This window comes from Gambusia affinis, linkage group LG11 (assembly GCF_019740435.1).
Source record: "Gambusia affinis linkage group LG11, SWU_Gaff_1.0, whole genome shotgun sequence".
In the NCBI taxonomy this organism is placed as follows: Eukaryota; Metazoa; Chordata; class Actinopteri; order Cyprinodontiformes; family Poeciliidae; genus Gambusia; species Gambusia affinis.
In genome coordinates this window covers 16268879-16286281 of record NC_057878.1, presented here as the reverse complement: position 1 = coordinate 16286281, position 17403 = coordinate 16268879, and the positions used below count along the sequence as shown (strand labels likewise).

The following is a 17403-nucleotide window of genomic DNA, read 5'->3' as shown; positions in this document are numbered from 1 at the left end:
AAAGCCTAGGTGATGATGTTGTGGCTTTATAATCTTCTGATAGATTAATTTGGCGAGTTTTTACACTTACCGTGTAAATGTTCTGACTGAAGACGCACCTGTGTATCAAACAATTCCTTTGTACACATCAAAAGAAACCAGCCAAGCTATCAGGAGGAAAACTGGGGTCCTTCACAATCTAATTTGGATACAATTTCCAGATCCCTGAATGTGCCACATTCTTCTGCTTATGCAATATGCAAACTGTGCTAATAACACATTAACAAAGCCTGCAATTAATTTCCCAACGTTTTCGCAGATAATGTTTTTTAAAAATTAGAAAGTTATTTTATTCCTCTGAGATAAAAAATAAATAAATAAATAAATTACTTTGAATTGAATTGATTTTTTTTTTTTTTACTTAAGTTTAATAAAAAAAATTGAGTAATGATTGAGAAGCAGTTTGAGATTGCTATCTGTTAGCTAGAGTTAGTTCCCGTTAAAGCTGAGGTTGTGCAACACTTTCTGTTAGTTATTTTCCTTTAAAGTAATGTAACAGGTGGCAACATTTACTTAACTGACATCTGAGCGCCTTTATTGTCTAACAATAGAATGATAAATGGACTTGCCAAAACCTATTTGTACGTGAACTCCCTTCCTTTACGGACGTTTCCTTTAATGAATGACGACGTGTTCGCCGACTCCTCTTTGCTACTCTGATTGGTTCACTCTTAGAAATGACATTAACCAAGATGGCGCCAGGAGACAGAGGAAAGTGATGCCAGAGAGGAACAACAAGCGTCGCAGCTGGCACAACAGTGTGCACATATTCTTTTTTTTTACAGCTGATTACAACCAGACTTGTGTGGCGTCTCCGAGCAGCTGACGTCCCGAGGACCCGATGAGATCAAGCTACTCAGTAAACTGTTTGCTAACTAGCGGCTAAAAGTGGCTAACGTTTAGCGCTCTGTAACTGCGGAAGGCGAGTAAGAGAGAAGGCAACAGCAAGCAGAAGTTCGCTTCTTTGAAAAGTAACGTCTCCATATCATACATTAAACCAGCTTTTTGGGATTCTGGTGGAGTCAAAGTGGTTGTCAGGGAAGTTACGTCGTTGATCTGATAAGGTGAGTCGAGGAGAGGCGTCATCTTTGCTTCTTTGACGCCATGGCTCACTCCCCTCTTCAGAGTGGACTGCCTGGGGTTCAGGTAAATATAACATAATGCTGTCAATCTAAGAGTTAAATTATTTTTATTTTAATCTTGCATCTTATGCCTCTGAAGACTACTATCTATGTGTATGCAAAGTCACCTTTTCCACCTCTGTCACATTTGGGTTTCACTGATAAAAAGTTATCAAAGTCCATTCAGGTTCCTGGTAAAACTGCCTTTCTTATTACTTCGTTAAATGCTGATTATTCTTATTCTTATCTAGATTTAGCCAGAAAGTATTTAAAGCAGCGTTAACCCTCCTTATCTGTTTTTTATTATTCTTTTTTTCTTAGAATTTTTAATATATATATTAAACTAGAGTAGTCTGTGTCCCATTTTGAGTTTCTTTCTTATTTTTTCAATTTCATGAATAGTCTAGCGTTGCAATTAAATTATACTTAATAGAGATTTTTTCTTTGTTTAGTTCAATTCTCTAAAATCGAACCTTAAAAGTGTCATACATTTTGTACTGTAGGTGAAAATATTTATGTGTTCTGTAAATCTATCACTTTGCATATATGGGATAGAAAAAAAAATGTTCTTGGCAACTTTCTAACTACTTAGCACAATAATTTAAATGGATCAGAATTATCCTCAATGCCAATGTGGGAATCTCTGACACAGAAAAAAAATGTAGTTTACCTTTAAGGGACCAAAAGAAAGTCAGCTTTGTACCGTAGGTTTTTATTTATTTTACAAATAAATAAAAACTGCTGTAACTGACATTTATAGTGTTAAAATTAGAAAAATCTGTGAATATTCCTGTAAGGTAAAAACTAAAGTTGATTTTGACATTGTATAATATTTCTCTTTCAATTAGGGTTGCACAATATGAGGAAAATATTCCGATGACAATATAGATTACGATTAATCCACATTTTCCTCACTCTTCTTCTTTTTTTTTTTTTTTTGTCATCTAGAATGCCCCAACATTGTTCAAAGATTTTTGCATCTCAGCCTCTAAAAATAAAAATCAGGTATGGGCAGTGAAGAAATTAAAATCCATTCAATTGTTTGAATCAACTGTTTGATTTGTGTTTGGGCTTCTGTCTAAAATCAATGCACATGTCCTTTGTTTTCTGTACTTTCTGTACATTTTATGAAAGTATGGCATTATCACACCAGTCAACAAATTTATCGACCACAGGGCCATGGGAATGTTCATCATCATGTAGAAGGCTAACTATCACCGAATCGTCTGCAAATTTTAATATTATAATATTACTCTTACACTTTGTGTTAAATAAGAAAATTAGCATAGAGTCAAACATTTCTTTTTTTTCTTCATAGCTGAGCAGCTCTAAGCCGCCATGTTGATATGAACAGCAACCTGTTAAAATGCTACGTCCAAGTTTGCATAAATCACAACCAAAACATCTCTTTATTTGTATTTATCTGCACACGTTATGATGTGATAGCGGCTCTTTTGTAGTTTGTCTTTCAAAGTGCTGCTTAGTTGCCGTTAAGGTTTAATCAGCGTCTGTTGCACTCTAGTTTTCTGACAGCAAACCGCAAAGTTGATTGGTGCACATGGTAGAGAATCAAAAACATTCTTTTAGAGCGACCTTCAAGCAGCAATTGTTGTCCCAGCAAACCTGCTGACTATGGAAGCAGCAATTGCATTCCAGTGATATGTGAGCTTTGATCACACTGTTATTTTTCCGGTTGTTTATACAGAAATCATGCTCAACACTATAAATTTCATCTATCACACCAGTGTTGTGATAGCTTCGTGAGTTTGTTGTTGTTGCACTGCTTAGATCTGCACCACGTTGCATTTTCGTGTTGTAAAGTCCCTTCAGTTCAGCATTTCCCTCTGCCAGCTGTTCAGAGGGTCGTTTCTCATCCCGCCTTCCTTGTTGATTTGACCATCATGCATTAGCAGTTTTACAGGAAACCATTCTCACAGGGCGCAGGCAGTAAAGCAATTTAGTCTGATCTCTGGCAGATCATCGTTTTACAGCTAGAGCTAGGTTTTGGAGGTAGTCAGCTTTAAGGTTTCATTTAGAAAACTAATGCCACTTCACACTCTAAATTCAAATTGTGCTATGTAGTGCCATGTTATTAATGTTTTGCAATTATTTTTTTACTAATTAACAGGTCTGTTTTGAAGGCAATTATTCCCACTCTGGATCTCTTGCAAGGAAATGAGCCATTTAGCTCTGTCAATAATTTAGAATGCAGTTCCTCTGTTTTTGTTTAGCCTTTGCTTTGAAGGCCATTAAGCCACGATGATATATGTATGTTATGTGGTTTTATGATCCAAATATTAATAATAGCAGCATTTTCGGAGGTGGAGAGAATGTCACTGCATACAGATGTCAAGGTCGTACGTGGTTATATTAGCCTTGATTGCAACTAGTAGGTAATAATCATATCAATTTAAAGTTAAGTTCTGCTTAGCTGATGCAGTTATTCATTTTTATTATCTTGTATGTATAAAGTTTTCTCAGAAAATAAATTTCTAGTGCAAGAATCAAGCTGTTGATGTCTATTACCTTAGCTATAAAACATTTAATCACAATTGATTAGCCGTATTGACTGCACTGATGTTGCAAATACGTTGTTTGTGTAATTCATCACAAATTCAAATGTGGTATGAGACCTGTCACCCAGATGGCAAGTGCTTCACTGACGTGGTGCAGAGTGTTGAATGTGTACCAAGGTGTGAGAGAGTGAAACTTGAACTGACTCCCATCATTATACAGTAGTAGTAAAAAACCAGGGGACGTTTACATTCTGTCCCGCATCTCACTGCCTCCACAACTACATTATGTTTTTATTTAAGTTTTTTACATGGAGTATAAACAGGTTATTATGATGATCAAAATCTGTTGTCGACTTCTCCACACTTATGTAAGAGATGTCCAAAAATGGAACGAGGTTTGAGTGGTGTAGCTCTGTTCCGTTGGTTCTGATTTGTTGTTTTTGCAGACTTGCAGTGTTTGTTTGGAAAATTATTTCCACAGCAGAGGGTCACTGTCCTCCCACAGTGACTCTTTTAAGATATTTGGATGACATGAGTTACAAGAACACTTCATTTCTCTTTGGGACAATAATATATAAAAAAAAAATATTTTTTAACTTTAATCAATCTCATACTCAGATGTCAGATTTTATTTGTGACGAAAATTATGTATAGCAGTTATTTCTGGTATTTTGCGGCTTTTTCCCTTGAGCTTAAATTGGCTACTTAGTTAGAGTAGCAGTAGCAGTTTTAGCTATATAAATGATTATAGCCAACCGCAGCAATAAACAATGTTCTAACTAATTTTGATGATTTTTACACAATTAACTAAATATAGGTGGAGTTTATCCAGTTTTAGATAAACAGGAATGACTTGGAGCAAATATAGACTTCCACATGTACCTTGTACAGACACATAAATATGCATTTAAACTTAGGTTCCCTGTTTCCTATTATTTGACTAAAATTTAAGTGTTTTCTTTCTCTGTGTGTGTGTTGTTTTGTTTTTTTTTCTTCTAAGAATTTCAACGCCGATCCAGAGGAACTTTTTACCAAGCAGGAGCGGATAGGAAAAGGCTCCTTTGGAGAAGTCTTTAAAGGCATTGACAGAAGGACTCAGAAAGTTGTAGCCATTAAAATTATCGATCTCGAGGAGGCCGAAGATGACATCGAAGACATCCAACAAGAAATTACAGTGCTGAGCCAATGTGACAGCCCCTTTATTACCAAATACCATGGATCTTATCTCAAGGTAAGCTTTTACGTTTAAGGAAGCACTTATATTAGTCTATGTTCAGCAAGATTGACATGGTAATGGTGAGTTTCTGCACGCCAGAATAAGCAATGTGGGTCAATAAATAATTTAGAAGAATAATGGAGTAATTGCCTTTGAAATATGGCACAGATACTTGGAGAAAACAAGTCATAAAGTCGGCTGAGGTTTTGGACTGTTATTGCTGCGTTTTAGAAGTGCTTAAACATCTGAAAGTTGTGGTTCAGACTGTTGCAGTTCGGGCAGCATTCAGACTCTTTAAAATTAGTAGCAGGGCGGTTACAGACACAGAAACTGTCATGTTCAAGCTTCCCTAAAACTGAAAGATTACTAAAGGTTCATGGTTTCATTTTGGAACTAGTGGATTTAGATATAATCTAAGCAGCAACAAGAAACAAACAAATGCGTAATTGCAGTTGCTGTATTGACTCCAAACTATTTTCTAAATATAATATAATTTCATGCTACACTTAATGGAGCTTGGAGAGCCTCTCAACGCTTTTACGGTGCTGCATAAACACCAAAACTGGAGAAAAGTGCTCCATTAGCTAAACTGCAGAGTGCTGCTGAATATGGAAGAGAATTAAGGCTTTTGTGTGGTATTTGTGCATTTATTTATGCTTGTGCCTCGCAAAACTTGGGACATCTCTGTTATTGCATTATATCTACAAAGAGAACTCTTTTTATGCATGGTTATGTGGTATTGCATATTCTGCAGTGATACACTATTCCTCTTTACTATTCTTATTTTGTGTGTTTTGGGATCTAAATTGTTGGTTAAGAGTGATTAGACTCAGATGTGAAGTCTTTTTATAGTTTCTCATGTTAAAATCCCAAAACACAAAGAGTTTTTATGGGCAGTTTTTGAAATGGACCAATAAAAATTTGGACATAATCGTGGAGTAAAGATAAATTGTAAAAATCTGAACGATGTGGTACAGGACTGTTCAGAATGACCTTGAGCTGCAATCTCATCTAGAACACATCGATGAAGAATAGCAACTTTCACATTCTGAAGATTTGTCCCCATTTCATCTGCGCAAAATTGAGTGTCGTGTTTTTCTAAAGCCTTTCTGCAGATTCTCAATCACGTTTAGTTCTGAGCTGTTACTGGGATATTCCAGTCCGTGTGTATGCTTGGAGTTGATCTTGATCTATCATATTGCAGCTCTGGCTTTATGTTCGGAGTTGTTGTCCTGCTTATAGGAGCTCAAGTCTTGTGTTGCCTATAGCACGTTTTTTATCTCCCTTGTCCCTCATGTAGCTCTGAAAATTGAAAATTGTCTTTTCTATAAATTTTTTTACATGAGGTTACACAACTTGAAGATAACCTCCCAGCACCATCTGAGTATAGATCTAATGTTGTAGCGTACATAATTTTAACCCAAGCAAAGTCAAGTTTCGTTTTTATATTTTTAATATGATCGGTATTGAAGGGAATTGACTCCCATTTTTAGATTAATTCTGCTAATAGTTGTTGTACCATTCAATAGCACCATAAGTTCTCTGTAAGGCACTGAACTTTCTTTGGTCATCAAAACAATGTAATTTTCATTAAGTTTGAAAATTAAAAAGACATCACCACAGGAGATAAATTACATTGGACCTGCACAGTCGTACTTTGTAGGTTTTACACCTTTCATCCCAGTAAATACACCAAACATGTAACAGGATTAATGATAGCTGAGTCTGAATGGTTTAAAGTGTCAAAGGCGCATGCTCCTGTCATATCAATAATTACTTATTTCCTTCATATGGCTCTTAGAGCATCAGTGAAAACGTATTTATTATTATTAATTCTTTGGTTGCAAAAAACTGATTGAAAATCGATTTATTCACTGCATGTCTGTGTGTTAAGGTTGAGATGAAACTGCACATAAAAACGGCCCATTAAACCATTCAGAGTATCAGGACAATAGAGACCCAATCAAAACTGTCAGATGACTGATAATAACCCGCAATAATAACTCAGAAATAGTCCAAATAGTTCAGATGTATTTTTTATTTTTTTCCTACTTATGGAAAGTTTCTGTTTATAAATCTGTGGTGCATTTCTATACAAAAGAAAAAGATATAAAACTTCAGATATTTCACAAAGAGATATTAACATTCATGGAAAAACCTTGCATAACCTTGTATTGAAGCAGAAAGTACAGGGGCCCTTAAGAAAGGATAACAGAATTCAATTATTCCGCATGAACTGATTAGCATTATTGCGAGAGAAGGCAAAACCTTTTGCGAGGGAATGCAAAAGAAAAAAAAAATCCCCATATCTAATTGTGGAGTTAAAAGTGGTGCAAGGCATTTAGCAGAAAATTTGTCACTTTACCATCTAACTGATGAATTGTTACCAAAAAAAAAAAGCATTGCTGTTGTTTGATATACAAAAATAGCCTCCTCACTTTCACAAAGAGTTGAAGTTGAATTGAAGCTGAAATGCAAGAAAGTTGATGGCTAAAAAAGTAATTTTCCTCTCTGATAATTCCAAGCCTGGAAAACAAAGCATGAGTTTACATAGTTTTTTATCATAAAGGACATAAAAAAAGAAGTAAAATGACTTGTTTTGCAGTTTTTGCAACAGAGTGTTTCTCGCTGGTTTTAAAGTTTGGTCACTAAGTTAACCATAAAACAGACATATGAGAGCCAAAAGATCTGCAGTAATGGGGGCAATAAGGAAATGCTGCTCTGTCTGAAATACCAAAAATATTCAGTGCATCAAACTACACTGAACTGCTAAATCAGTCTCACCCATAAGCTCGATTAAACAGCTGGAATTAATCAAACATGGTGCCAAATATTATTAAGAGATATCAGAATAAAAGGGCCTAAAAGCATACTTTTCAATTTTGTGATTGTAATCCTTTATTGCGTTCATAAAATATCAATAAACTATATTGCATTTCCTGGTTGTACTATGACAAAATGTTGGAGGGTTGAAAATTCTTTTTCCAGGAACTGTGCTTGTTTTTTGAAAGCAGAGGTTTTTCTGTGATTTGTTTTCTTCTAAGTTGATCATTAATCAGTTTAAGGGAAAACTGTATTCAGTAACTGTCATTACTGACACCTATGATATGATGAAAATTGTAAGTTTTAATGAAATGTTTTTTGTTGCATTTGATATGTATACATATTAAAAAATATCCTACTTATTCCTCAGGGTACAAAATTATGGATTATCATGGAATATTTGGGAGGGGGATCTGCTCTGGATTTGGTAAGATACTAATTGCAAATTGATTACCAACTTAAAAAAAAACTTGGAGAAAAATACCTAGAGAACAACAGTTCGTACTCCTACAGCACGGAGTCACAAACTTGTCTCTGTGTCTCAGTTGGAACCGGGAGCCCTGGATGAAACGCAGATAGCCACAATCCTGAGGGAAATTCTGAGAGGGCTCGAGTATCTGCACTCTGAGAAGAAAATCCACCGAGATATCAAAGGTAAATCTAATAAATGCTTTGCTCTGTGTTTGAACAGTAATTAGTGTCATCTGGTCAGCATGGTGCCTGTTATCCAGTTTTATCGCTTTAGTGAGTTTAGAACGTGGCGACATCAGCGTTTAGCAGGAAGTGCACAATAATTTCTCCCCTTTCTGTCCATGTCTAATTCTTCTTGCCGACGGTGCAGTCAGATAAAAAAAAAAAAAATCAAACGCTGCTTCAGACACATTATGTTTGCTTCGTCAATATTATTTGTAACATTTTCTAGTAAGAAGTTAGTAGTTTTACATGTTTATGCTGCTAAGGTTATTGAGACACAACCTGGCTTCTTAAAAACATTTCTTTGTTCTGTGTGACGACTGCACTGTTTTGCTTCCTGGAGGAGTAAATGATGTGTTTTGTCTAATTAATTAAAACTATTTTTAGCTGCCAACGTGTTGCTGTCAGAGCAAGGCGAGGTTAAGCTGGCGGACTTTGGTGTGGCGGGTCAGTTGACGGACACGCAAATAAAGAGGAACACTTTCGTTGGAACACCTTTCTGGATGGCACCTGAAGTCATAAAGCAATCTGCCTACGATTCAAAGGTCAGTTAACATGATTACAGTGTTGAAACTCAGACCGGATTTCAGTTACATCACTGCTGTAAAAGACCAAGTGCAAATGAGTGTAAAAGGCTTTAAGACGTTATTAAGGCAGCGTGCTGGTTAATTCTTTCTCAGATAGGAAAAGACTTGAGCATTTTCCTTACTCTTAATGTAAATTAAATTAAATTGATCTGACACGTTAATACATTTAAAACCTTATCTTTGCATAATCTGCGCATTGTGTATGTTTCTCATACTAAATCAGATGAAACTTTTTTTTTTCTGTTCTGGTCAGTAAGGATTACTAGAATTTGTTTTATTTGCCAAATACCAGAATAATGAGATGTATTTTATTATTATTATTTGTTTTAGAGAATTTCTATTTACTTTCTTCGATGTCAGACAATATGCTTCCTATACAGTTTGACTCCAGTCACTATTCATCGTCGTCATTGCTGTAGAAAAAGAATCTTATAGCTGATAGAGCGTCGGTAATTGCGATGAGTGAGCTGCGTTCAGCTTTTCATGAGCCAAAAAGGTTTAAAGTTTGAAATAAGGTTTTGTTATGCAGCAAATGAGCACAAACACGATGTCTCAGCATCTGAAGAGACCAACTCAGGAGCCACTTAGTTGTTCATCCAGGGACCAACAGACAAAACCTGCTGAATGCAAGATATGAAGTTAGAAACTTTTCCTGTCGGCTACATTTTCCATAAACATTCATAGAAACGTGAAGGGATTAGTTTGAACCTGTTTTTTGATTAAGGTGTCCAGCTTCATTTCTGCCCATTTTATTGATGATTGTCTTTGTGAACACATAGTTAGCAGCATAATAAATTAAATATATATATAAAAAAAAAGTAGACTGTGATAAAAAGCAAACATTGAAGAAATACAGTTAGGGGTGTTAACTCTCAAAGTATGGTAATAAAAACAGATTTTTTTTCTTTGGTAATAGCAAAGAAGAAAATAACTTATTTCTGTCAATTCTTCATTCATTATATTTGACTTTTGCAACACGATCGTCTTCTTTTCTTTTCATTCCAGTTCAGTTTATTAACAGAGCACCAATTCACAACACTTGTCATCTTATTCACATTCCAAAAAATACTTTGAAATTCATAAGTGCTTTAATGTGTTTTCAGTGCGTATTTGTATTTTATTTTGTGGCGGGGCTTATTTAGTAGATTTTTTGTTACTTTTAGAAAAGATGAATTAATCCAATAAAAATTTGTCAATATTAAAATGTGTGTGTTAGTGTTTTAAGGTGGTTGTCAATACGGTGGTATTTGGAAATTTTAGTATTTACTGACACGGTGATTGTTTTAAACATTTTTGGGCCTTTTTGAGTTCATCTACAACTCAAATCATTTTACCTTCAGACAGACGGTTTATCCACCATAAGTATGTAGGACCCGTGACCATTATATTATATTTACTGCGTTAAACCACAGTGAAGTGTTGTTCTTCTGTTTTTACCTTCAGCATTTCACTGACCCCTGTCAGCTTGTGTTGGTGCTGAATGTTAAAGCACAGTTACCACTGGGGGCTTTTTCTGGTCAAAAAAGGCCCTGGTGGATATTTTTGGAACAACCACAACATGAGTCAGTGTGACTCCTCTGCAGCTGCTGTATCAGTGTCTTCTTTTTTAGCAGAAGTTTGATATCCACTTAGTCATTGAGTTTGAATGTCATTTCCCAGTGTGTTGACAGACCGATTGTAGGAAAGGGAAGAGGTTTTTCCCCTCCTTATGAAATTCTCTTATTTTCCTCGTTTCACAGGCAGATATCTGGTCATTAGGAATAACGGCTATAGAACTGGCTAAAGGAGAGCCGCCCCACTCTGAACTTCATCCTATGAAAGTCTTATTCCTGATCCCAAAGAACAATCCGCCGACACTGGAAGGAAACTACAGTAAACTTCTGAAAGAGTTTGTTGAAGCCTGTTTGAATAAGGAGCCTAGCTTTGTAAGTTTCAACAGCCTTGCTCGTAGTTTAGAGACCAAAACCTGAGAAAGAGATCCTTTGAAAATTCACTGCTGTTTTGTGTTTTTTCCCACAGAGGCCAACAGCCAAAGAGTTGCTAAGGCACAAGTTTATCGCAAGGCACGCCAAAAAGACGACCTATCTGACCGAGCTGATCGACAGATACAAGAGGTGGAAGTCTGAGCAGTCGCGGGAAGACTCCAGCTCCGACGAATCGGACGAGTAGGTTCATCACGCGGCCTTCCAGACGAGCGCGGTCGCACTAGGTATCCTGATGTGTCTGAACCTTGCCTCACCGCAGGGAGCTGGCGGAGGGCGGCAAATCTAAATCGAACGACAACTGGATCTTCGGCACCATCAAGGACCACAGTCCGGTTGAGGAGTCGCCACCTGAGCCCGTTGAGCCCGTTGAGCTAGCTGGGCCTGCAGAGCTGCGGGTGCAGGTGGAGGCGCAGGAGGAGACTTCCGAGAGCTTGTCATCACAGAGCTTAACATCAATATTCTCTCCATTGTTCTCTGAGGTATTATTTGATCAACAACTTACTTCTAATAAAAATAATTCTGTTGAACATTTGGAATAATTCAAACTCCAGGATTCAGACTCAAAGTGGATTTGTGGTTTTGATCTGTTTTCTGTTATCAGGTTTGGATAAGGATGCAAAACATAACATAGCTCCTCCAGCTCCATTTTCTGCTAAATATACATCTAAATTTCTATGTAAAAACTTCGAATTCCTTGTTTAGGCTGCTCTGCTGATAACTTCTGGAATACTTTCAAAAAAATACACATTTCCAGGATGTTTGGGCTCACACTTGGTCAAGTTTATTTGTGTAGCAAATATAATCCAGCAACAAGTCGGTTCAAAGCAACCATTTGTTCAAAAATGTCTCCAGAAATAGACTAGAAATAAAAAAGTGGAAATTGTTTCGCGATCCTGAAACTTAAATAAATCCGCCTCCACGTACATATGCGTGAAATTCAACAGAAAAATAAATAATTGGACGTCTGTTATTGCAGTTGAGAGCAACGGGTGAGAGGAGTAATGGAAAGCCAGAAGCTGCAGAGGAGCTGAGGAAGGCCATTTTCCTGGCAGAGAACATTCACCCTGGCATCTGCGACTCTCTGGTGGCCGAACTGCTGCAGAGACTTCAGAGGTAAGTTGAGCTCATGCGGTGCAAAACCATGTGGATTTTATTTTTTCAGATTTTCTGCCTTTAGAGCTACCAGAAGTATAAGTGGAAGGGAAATGGTCCCTGGTTTTCAAAGGTGAAAATTCAAAAGACATTCACATTCAAACCACTGTATTCTGATACCACCTGAACAGAATCCATTGCATCAAACTGTCTGCAAAAGTCTCAAATTTTGATAATATTTGCAGGCACTATGGAGTTAGTTTTTTCTAATACTTTTTAAAAATATAAATCAACTGGCCTCAGTTTGATTATGTTTGGTTTTACTTTAATCTGCTTTTTATTTGCACATAGTTATGTTAAAAAGAGCAAGGAAAACTTTTCAAATAACATAACACTTATTTTGTTATTGATTTTCTCCAATTTTGAAGTCTTTCTGTGCTGTCAGATTTTAACAAAATGCAGAAAAAAAAAAACAACAAAAAAACAGTTGTCCAAAAAATTTACATCTCCTGCACTGAGACACACTTCCTCATTTCTCAGCTACTTTTTTTTATGTTTGTAGGAAGGAATCACAAGTAGAAATACTTTTTCCCAAATTTGTGCCTGATTGCATGTTTCTCCTTTGCAGCCTTTTGCCACCTTCTGAAGACTTTTGTGTGAAAATCTTATATAAACTGTCCTTTAAAACCTTAAAACATCTGAAGTCTCCTTAGGATTCTCTCCTCTAAACTTTTTAAAAAAGGGAACATTTTAGGGCTTCCATTGTTTGTAAAGTTAGAAGCCACAGTTGTCTTGACTTGTCTTGAGTTTGAAACCTTTGAAATCTGAACGCTTTGCTCTGATGCCTCCCAGGTTTTCTGTGCCGCAGGCGGCCACCGCCCAGTGACGGCCGTCGCTTCCCGCCTCTGTCCTGCTCTCCCACCCGGACGGCAGCAGTCAGATCTCCTCTGGCCTCCTCAGCTGAGATGTATTTTCTCCCAGGAAGGCCCGCGTCACTCGTTTGGCTGAAGCAAATGCTCCTGGCCTCCTTACCGTGTGTTTATCTGCTCGCAGAGCACTAGAGGGTTGAACACAGGCTGGTCGGCGGCTCCTTACCCAGCTGCCAGCTGCTCTCCGATCTCCCCTCTTTGTTCCTCTTTCTCAACCGTTTTATTTTTAGACTGGAGTTAGTGATCATTCTTTCTAGCAGGCATGTGGAGTGTTTGGTTCATTTGTTTTTTGATTTACGAAAGTTTACACTCTGTTCCCTTTTCGGAAGAAAACCCCTTGCTTAGTTTGTTGTGCGCGTGTGGCAGTGAGAGATAACGAGTGGCGGCGTTCTGTTGAAAACTCAGGTATCCTGCTTTAAGTAGATTGGGTCGTCTGGGAGACGGAAGGAGCTCTAATGGGTGGCTGTACAGACTTGTAAATAAGCTCATTTCTATAGATTGTTGAAAGCGTAACAGGGCGGTTGAAACAAAGTGGCCAAATGCAAAGTATAGGCTGTTGGGTAAAGATTGCCTTCCTTCTTCTTTTGTACATCAGTATTTTTTTTGTTGTTGTTGTTGTTGTTGTCTCCAGTTTAAATTTTCATCCCTCTGCCGTTGTTTTGCCGCTAAATTTTTGTATTTTTTTTTTTTATCCTCACTTTTTGCTGTGGCTGTAATGTTGTGGTAGAATGTAAAAGCTGGCTGGGTTTTTAAAGCCTCCCCAGTTGAAACACTGGATGCTGTTCCCAGCCTTCGTTCCAGGAGGGTGGGCTTTGTCGACCTCATCCTCTCCTGTTTGCTGTGCGTGGTTGCTCAGAGAAACTGAGGTTTCGTCCACTCATTCCATTAAAATGGCAGTGCCATCATCTTGTTCATAAATCAGCAGACTCTTAGTCTTCCTAGGAGCTGCACCGGTACTTCCTCTGGGTACCTTTTTAATTGCACTTCAAGTATAAATGCCTTTACTAATAGCAAAGTAGCCATAACGCAGTAGCATGACAATTGCAGTATTTTTGCAGGAATGCGCCGTATTACAGAGTGAGGTCAGTCGACTGGTCAGGCAGTGAGGCATTTGCCTAGTTGTCTATTTGCATTTGGACTTGATGGGAGGTTTTCATACAGGCACGTCTCAACTGTATTAGAATTGAAAAGTTTGAAAAGTTCATTTATTTCACCAATTTGAAACTGAGAGTGATTTTTTTATTTATTTATTTATTTTATTTTTTTCAAACTTATGCTCATTCTATTGGCGTTTAGTGAACGGAGACCCGAACAGAAAATTGAAACATTAAACTTTTTTTTTTTTTTTGAAGCAGAAATGTAAACAAAAACATTTGACTCTTACATTTCACAGCCTTCTCAAGACTAGTTAGCCCTGTTGCTTGTGCACCACACTTTTTCCTTCCACTAAACTTTCCATTAGTTTGCTTGTCTACATGTGAAGGACCAGCTTATTTCCCCTTCATGTGGAGAGGTTCACTAACTGGATAAATATGTAGGACCAAAGCATGACAGAAACTGAATTCTGGATTTTGTTGTTGGCCATATTCCATAACCATCAAAATTTAAAGAAATAAACTATCTCACTCTCTGTGACTTGATTCCTTATAGTTTTGATTTGGTGTCTTTTCGATTCTAATTTACTGAGGGGTGCCTGTTGATGCTCAGTGATAAAACTGCTGTCAGATGTAAATATTAGGAGGCTAGAGACCAGCTGCACTGTCGCTACTGTTCAAAATGATTGTGCATGATACTGTTATCAGCACAGAGCCCAGAGACTGACCTGGGTGGTATGCGTTGTAGCATGCTATTACAGGACGGAAAGATTGTCCAGTCCTAAACAGTGATGAAGCCGCCTTATAATGTTCGTGATGAATGGGATCAATATTATCAGCTTTAAAAAGGTTGGATCAGATTTATTTTCTTTTTTGTTTCCTGCTTTTGTTTTATTCTTCTTTTGTTGTTGTTGTTGTTGCATTAAAATGCATATGTGGTGACTCTTGGCGAAAAATAATAAAAGTATTGAATTTGTTTCTTTCCGGGAAACATGTTGAACAGTCGGTCTTTAAAGTCATTTACAAACCATCGCTGTCGTCGTTGGTCGTCTTTTCTGATTTATCAGAAAAATCGACTGCTGTTCTGCTCTCCATGAGGCGATGTGTGGGCACAGCCTACACTAAAGGAATAGTTCCTGAAGTTTAGGATTATTCATACTTCTAACAGTTTTAAAGTAATTGTTTCATTTTTTCAAACGGGTTTCTTTTGACTAGTGGGCAGAGTCCTAACCTAGATGTTAAAGAGATTTATTTATTTATTTTTATTTTTTTACATGTTAAATCTAAATCTGCCAGGAGTATGAATAATTTCAAGGTAAACTATAATTAAAACCTAATTATTAGCCTAATTGGGATTTTAACATTTTTCAAAGGAAGTACTCTGTCCCACCTTTATTAAATAGTCATGGTACAGTTAAATGCAATCCAAAGGAAGTTCTGGTTTGTTTAGTAAAATCTGGCAATATAAACTTTTTAGTCTTGTATGAAATTTTGAAGCAGCATCAGCCTTTAACCATAGATTTATTAACTTTCTGAATGAAAACAATACTTCCAGCAATTTCATGCATTTCAGAGTGAGTCAATATTGTAGTTTTTAGTTCTGTCAGTGCTGGTATTCAGTGTCTCGGTGGGCATGGTGTGTTATGAGGTTCTCAGCAGATCATAAATAACCTTTAGTGACGGAATATACCCACATATTTACTGTAAAAACCGATAACATCATAGCTTCATAAACTCTAGCTTTTAAACAGATTTTAAAAACTAGAGTTTTTAAAATTGGCTCTTAAAAGACCAATTGGTTGCGCTTTTTTTATTCTCCACATGATTTTCAAAGCAGTTGACTTCCTTTGTGAGGGGAAAAGGGAAGCAGCAGGTGTGGGAGGGGGAACAAACCCCAGTCACTGTGGCACAAAGTTAACTCTTTAAAACTTTAACATACCGTAGGTACCGTTAACCTACCCATCATGCCTTGGTCTCTGTTATCAGCCAGTTTTACCAGTGGGACCATTTAACTAAAAGCTCCTGGATTTCCTAGACTGAGCAGATGTTCCTTTAACTTTCAAATTGTGCCTTTGAAAAAAATCGTCCGTTTTATTTCAGGTTCCAAAACTGCGGCTCTCAGCTGGTTAAGTAAAATGCGCAGTAATGATGGAATGTTAGAAATCAGCAAACCAGATCAAAAGCCACAAGTATAGTTTAGCTTTGTCTGTTTCTGCTGTTCTGCAAAATCGACTCGTCTCTTTTTTCTTTTTTTTTTTTTTTCCTTTTTATTTGTGAAATGTGCCATTTTACCAATCTGCCTCTCTTTAATAAAAAATGCAACATCATTTGCACCTCTTGCAAGCATCTTATTTTTTAATTTGTTGCACTTTCTGGGGTTTCTTTAAGTTTTGCTAGAAGTGGTACTTGCAACTCAATATCTTTCAGTCAAACCAATTTTTCTGTTTTTCCTGAGTTATATGTATTTATATAAAAAAAACTCTTCTTTCTTTTTTTTTGTAGGTTGGGTCATGATTGTGTTTGTTTCTTTTAACACTGGACAGCAATCATTTAATGTGTACATTTCATGCGGTGTGACTTTGCTGGCAGTTTGTTTATTCATGGCAGTGCTGTTGGATTTATCAAATGCTGTCAAATAATTAAGAACAAAAATAATTAAAGATTGTTTGAACGTCTAAATTTTTGATTGTTTTTTTGCTTGTCTGCAGCTTTTTATTTTCTTCAGTGCCTTTTTGAAAATTCACACTGTTGATTGTAGCTCTTTAATCTTAAAAAAAAAAAAAGTTTTTCAAAATGTTGGTTTGAAATTGGTACTAAATTACTACAGCAAAGAGATGAAATGTATCAGCCGTGGCTGAAGTGTAAAACCTATTTTCCACTGGTTTCACTTAAAGACATTTTTTCCAACAATCATATTTAACCACGGAACTGTAGGGATGTCAAGAACCTCTTATACTGCTGAATAAAACTCTTCTAGAAGCTAAAGTTGTGAATTTACCTAAAAATGTGTTCTGTATTTATTGATGATTCAAACTGAAATAAATATTTGTAGACTTCTACTCTTGAAATGTCTTTTCTATCCAATTACCCACTCTCCAAAGCAGGAATTTGAAGAAGACGCAGAAGACAACTTGCACCGTCAGGATCCTGACATAACACTACATGTTGATAAATGACAGGTTGCAGGTTGCCCCCTGCACAGGTTGCCAGGGAAACAGAACAATTAAGAGTGGTAAATTAACCTAAGGTGCCTATTTGGTGATGGTGGGAGGAAGCAGAGATCCTGGAAAGAATCTGTAGAAGTACAA

General features: G+C 36.9%; 1 protein-coding gene across 2 annotated transcripts; it reads left to right on the top strand.

Moving 5' to 3' along the window:
- Nucleotides 1-592: 592 nt before the first annotated feature.
- Nucleotides 593-15097, top strand: stk24a (serine/threonine kinase 24a (STE20 homolog, yeast)). 2 transcript variants are annotated; one of them, XM_044131873.1, is made up of 11 exons: nt 593-1185; nt 2109-2165; nt 4677-4907; nt 8086-8142; nt 8261-8369; nt 8796-8953; nt 10735-10920; nt 11015-11160; nt 11240-11459; nt 11957-12093; nt 12925-15097. In XM_044131873.1, the coding sequence occupies exons 1-11, from the start codon at nt 1144-1146 to the stop codon at nt 12956-12958; spliced, it is 1377 nt and encodes a 458-aa protein (XP_043987808.1). In that variant the 5' UTR covers nt 593-1143; the 3' UTR covers nt 12959-15097. The 2 variants fall into 2 exon arrangements, with proteins under 2 accessions (XP_043987808.1, XP_043987809.1); XM_044131874.1 differs by lacking the exon at nt 2109-2165 and having other exon boundaries at nt 600-1185.
- The last annotated feature ends 2306 nt before the right edge of the window (nt 15098-17403 follow it).

Coding starts and splice junctions, on each gene's coding strand:
- stk24a (XM_044131873.1), top strand. CDS start 1,144: ATGGCTCACTCCCCTCTTCAGAGTGGACTGCCTGGGGTTCAG. Junction 8,143..8,260: donor GGGGATCTGCTCTGGATTTG/GTAAGATACTAA, acceptor TCTGTGTCTCAG/TTGGAACCGGGAGCCCTGGA. Junction 10,921..11,014: donor TGAATAAGGAGCCTAGCTTT/GTAAGTTTCAAC, acceptor TTTTTCCCACAG/AGGCCAACAGCCAAAGAGTT.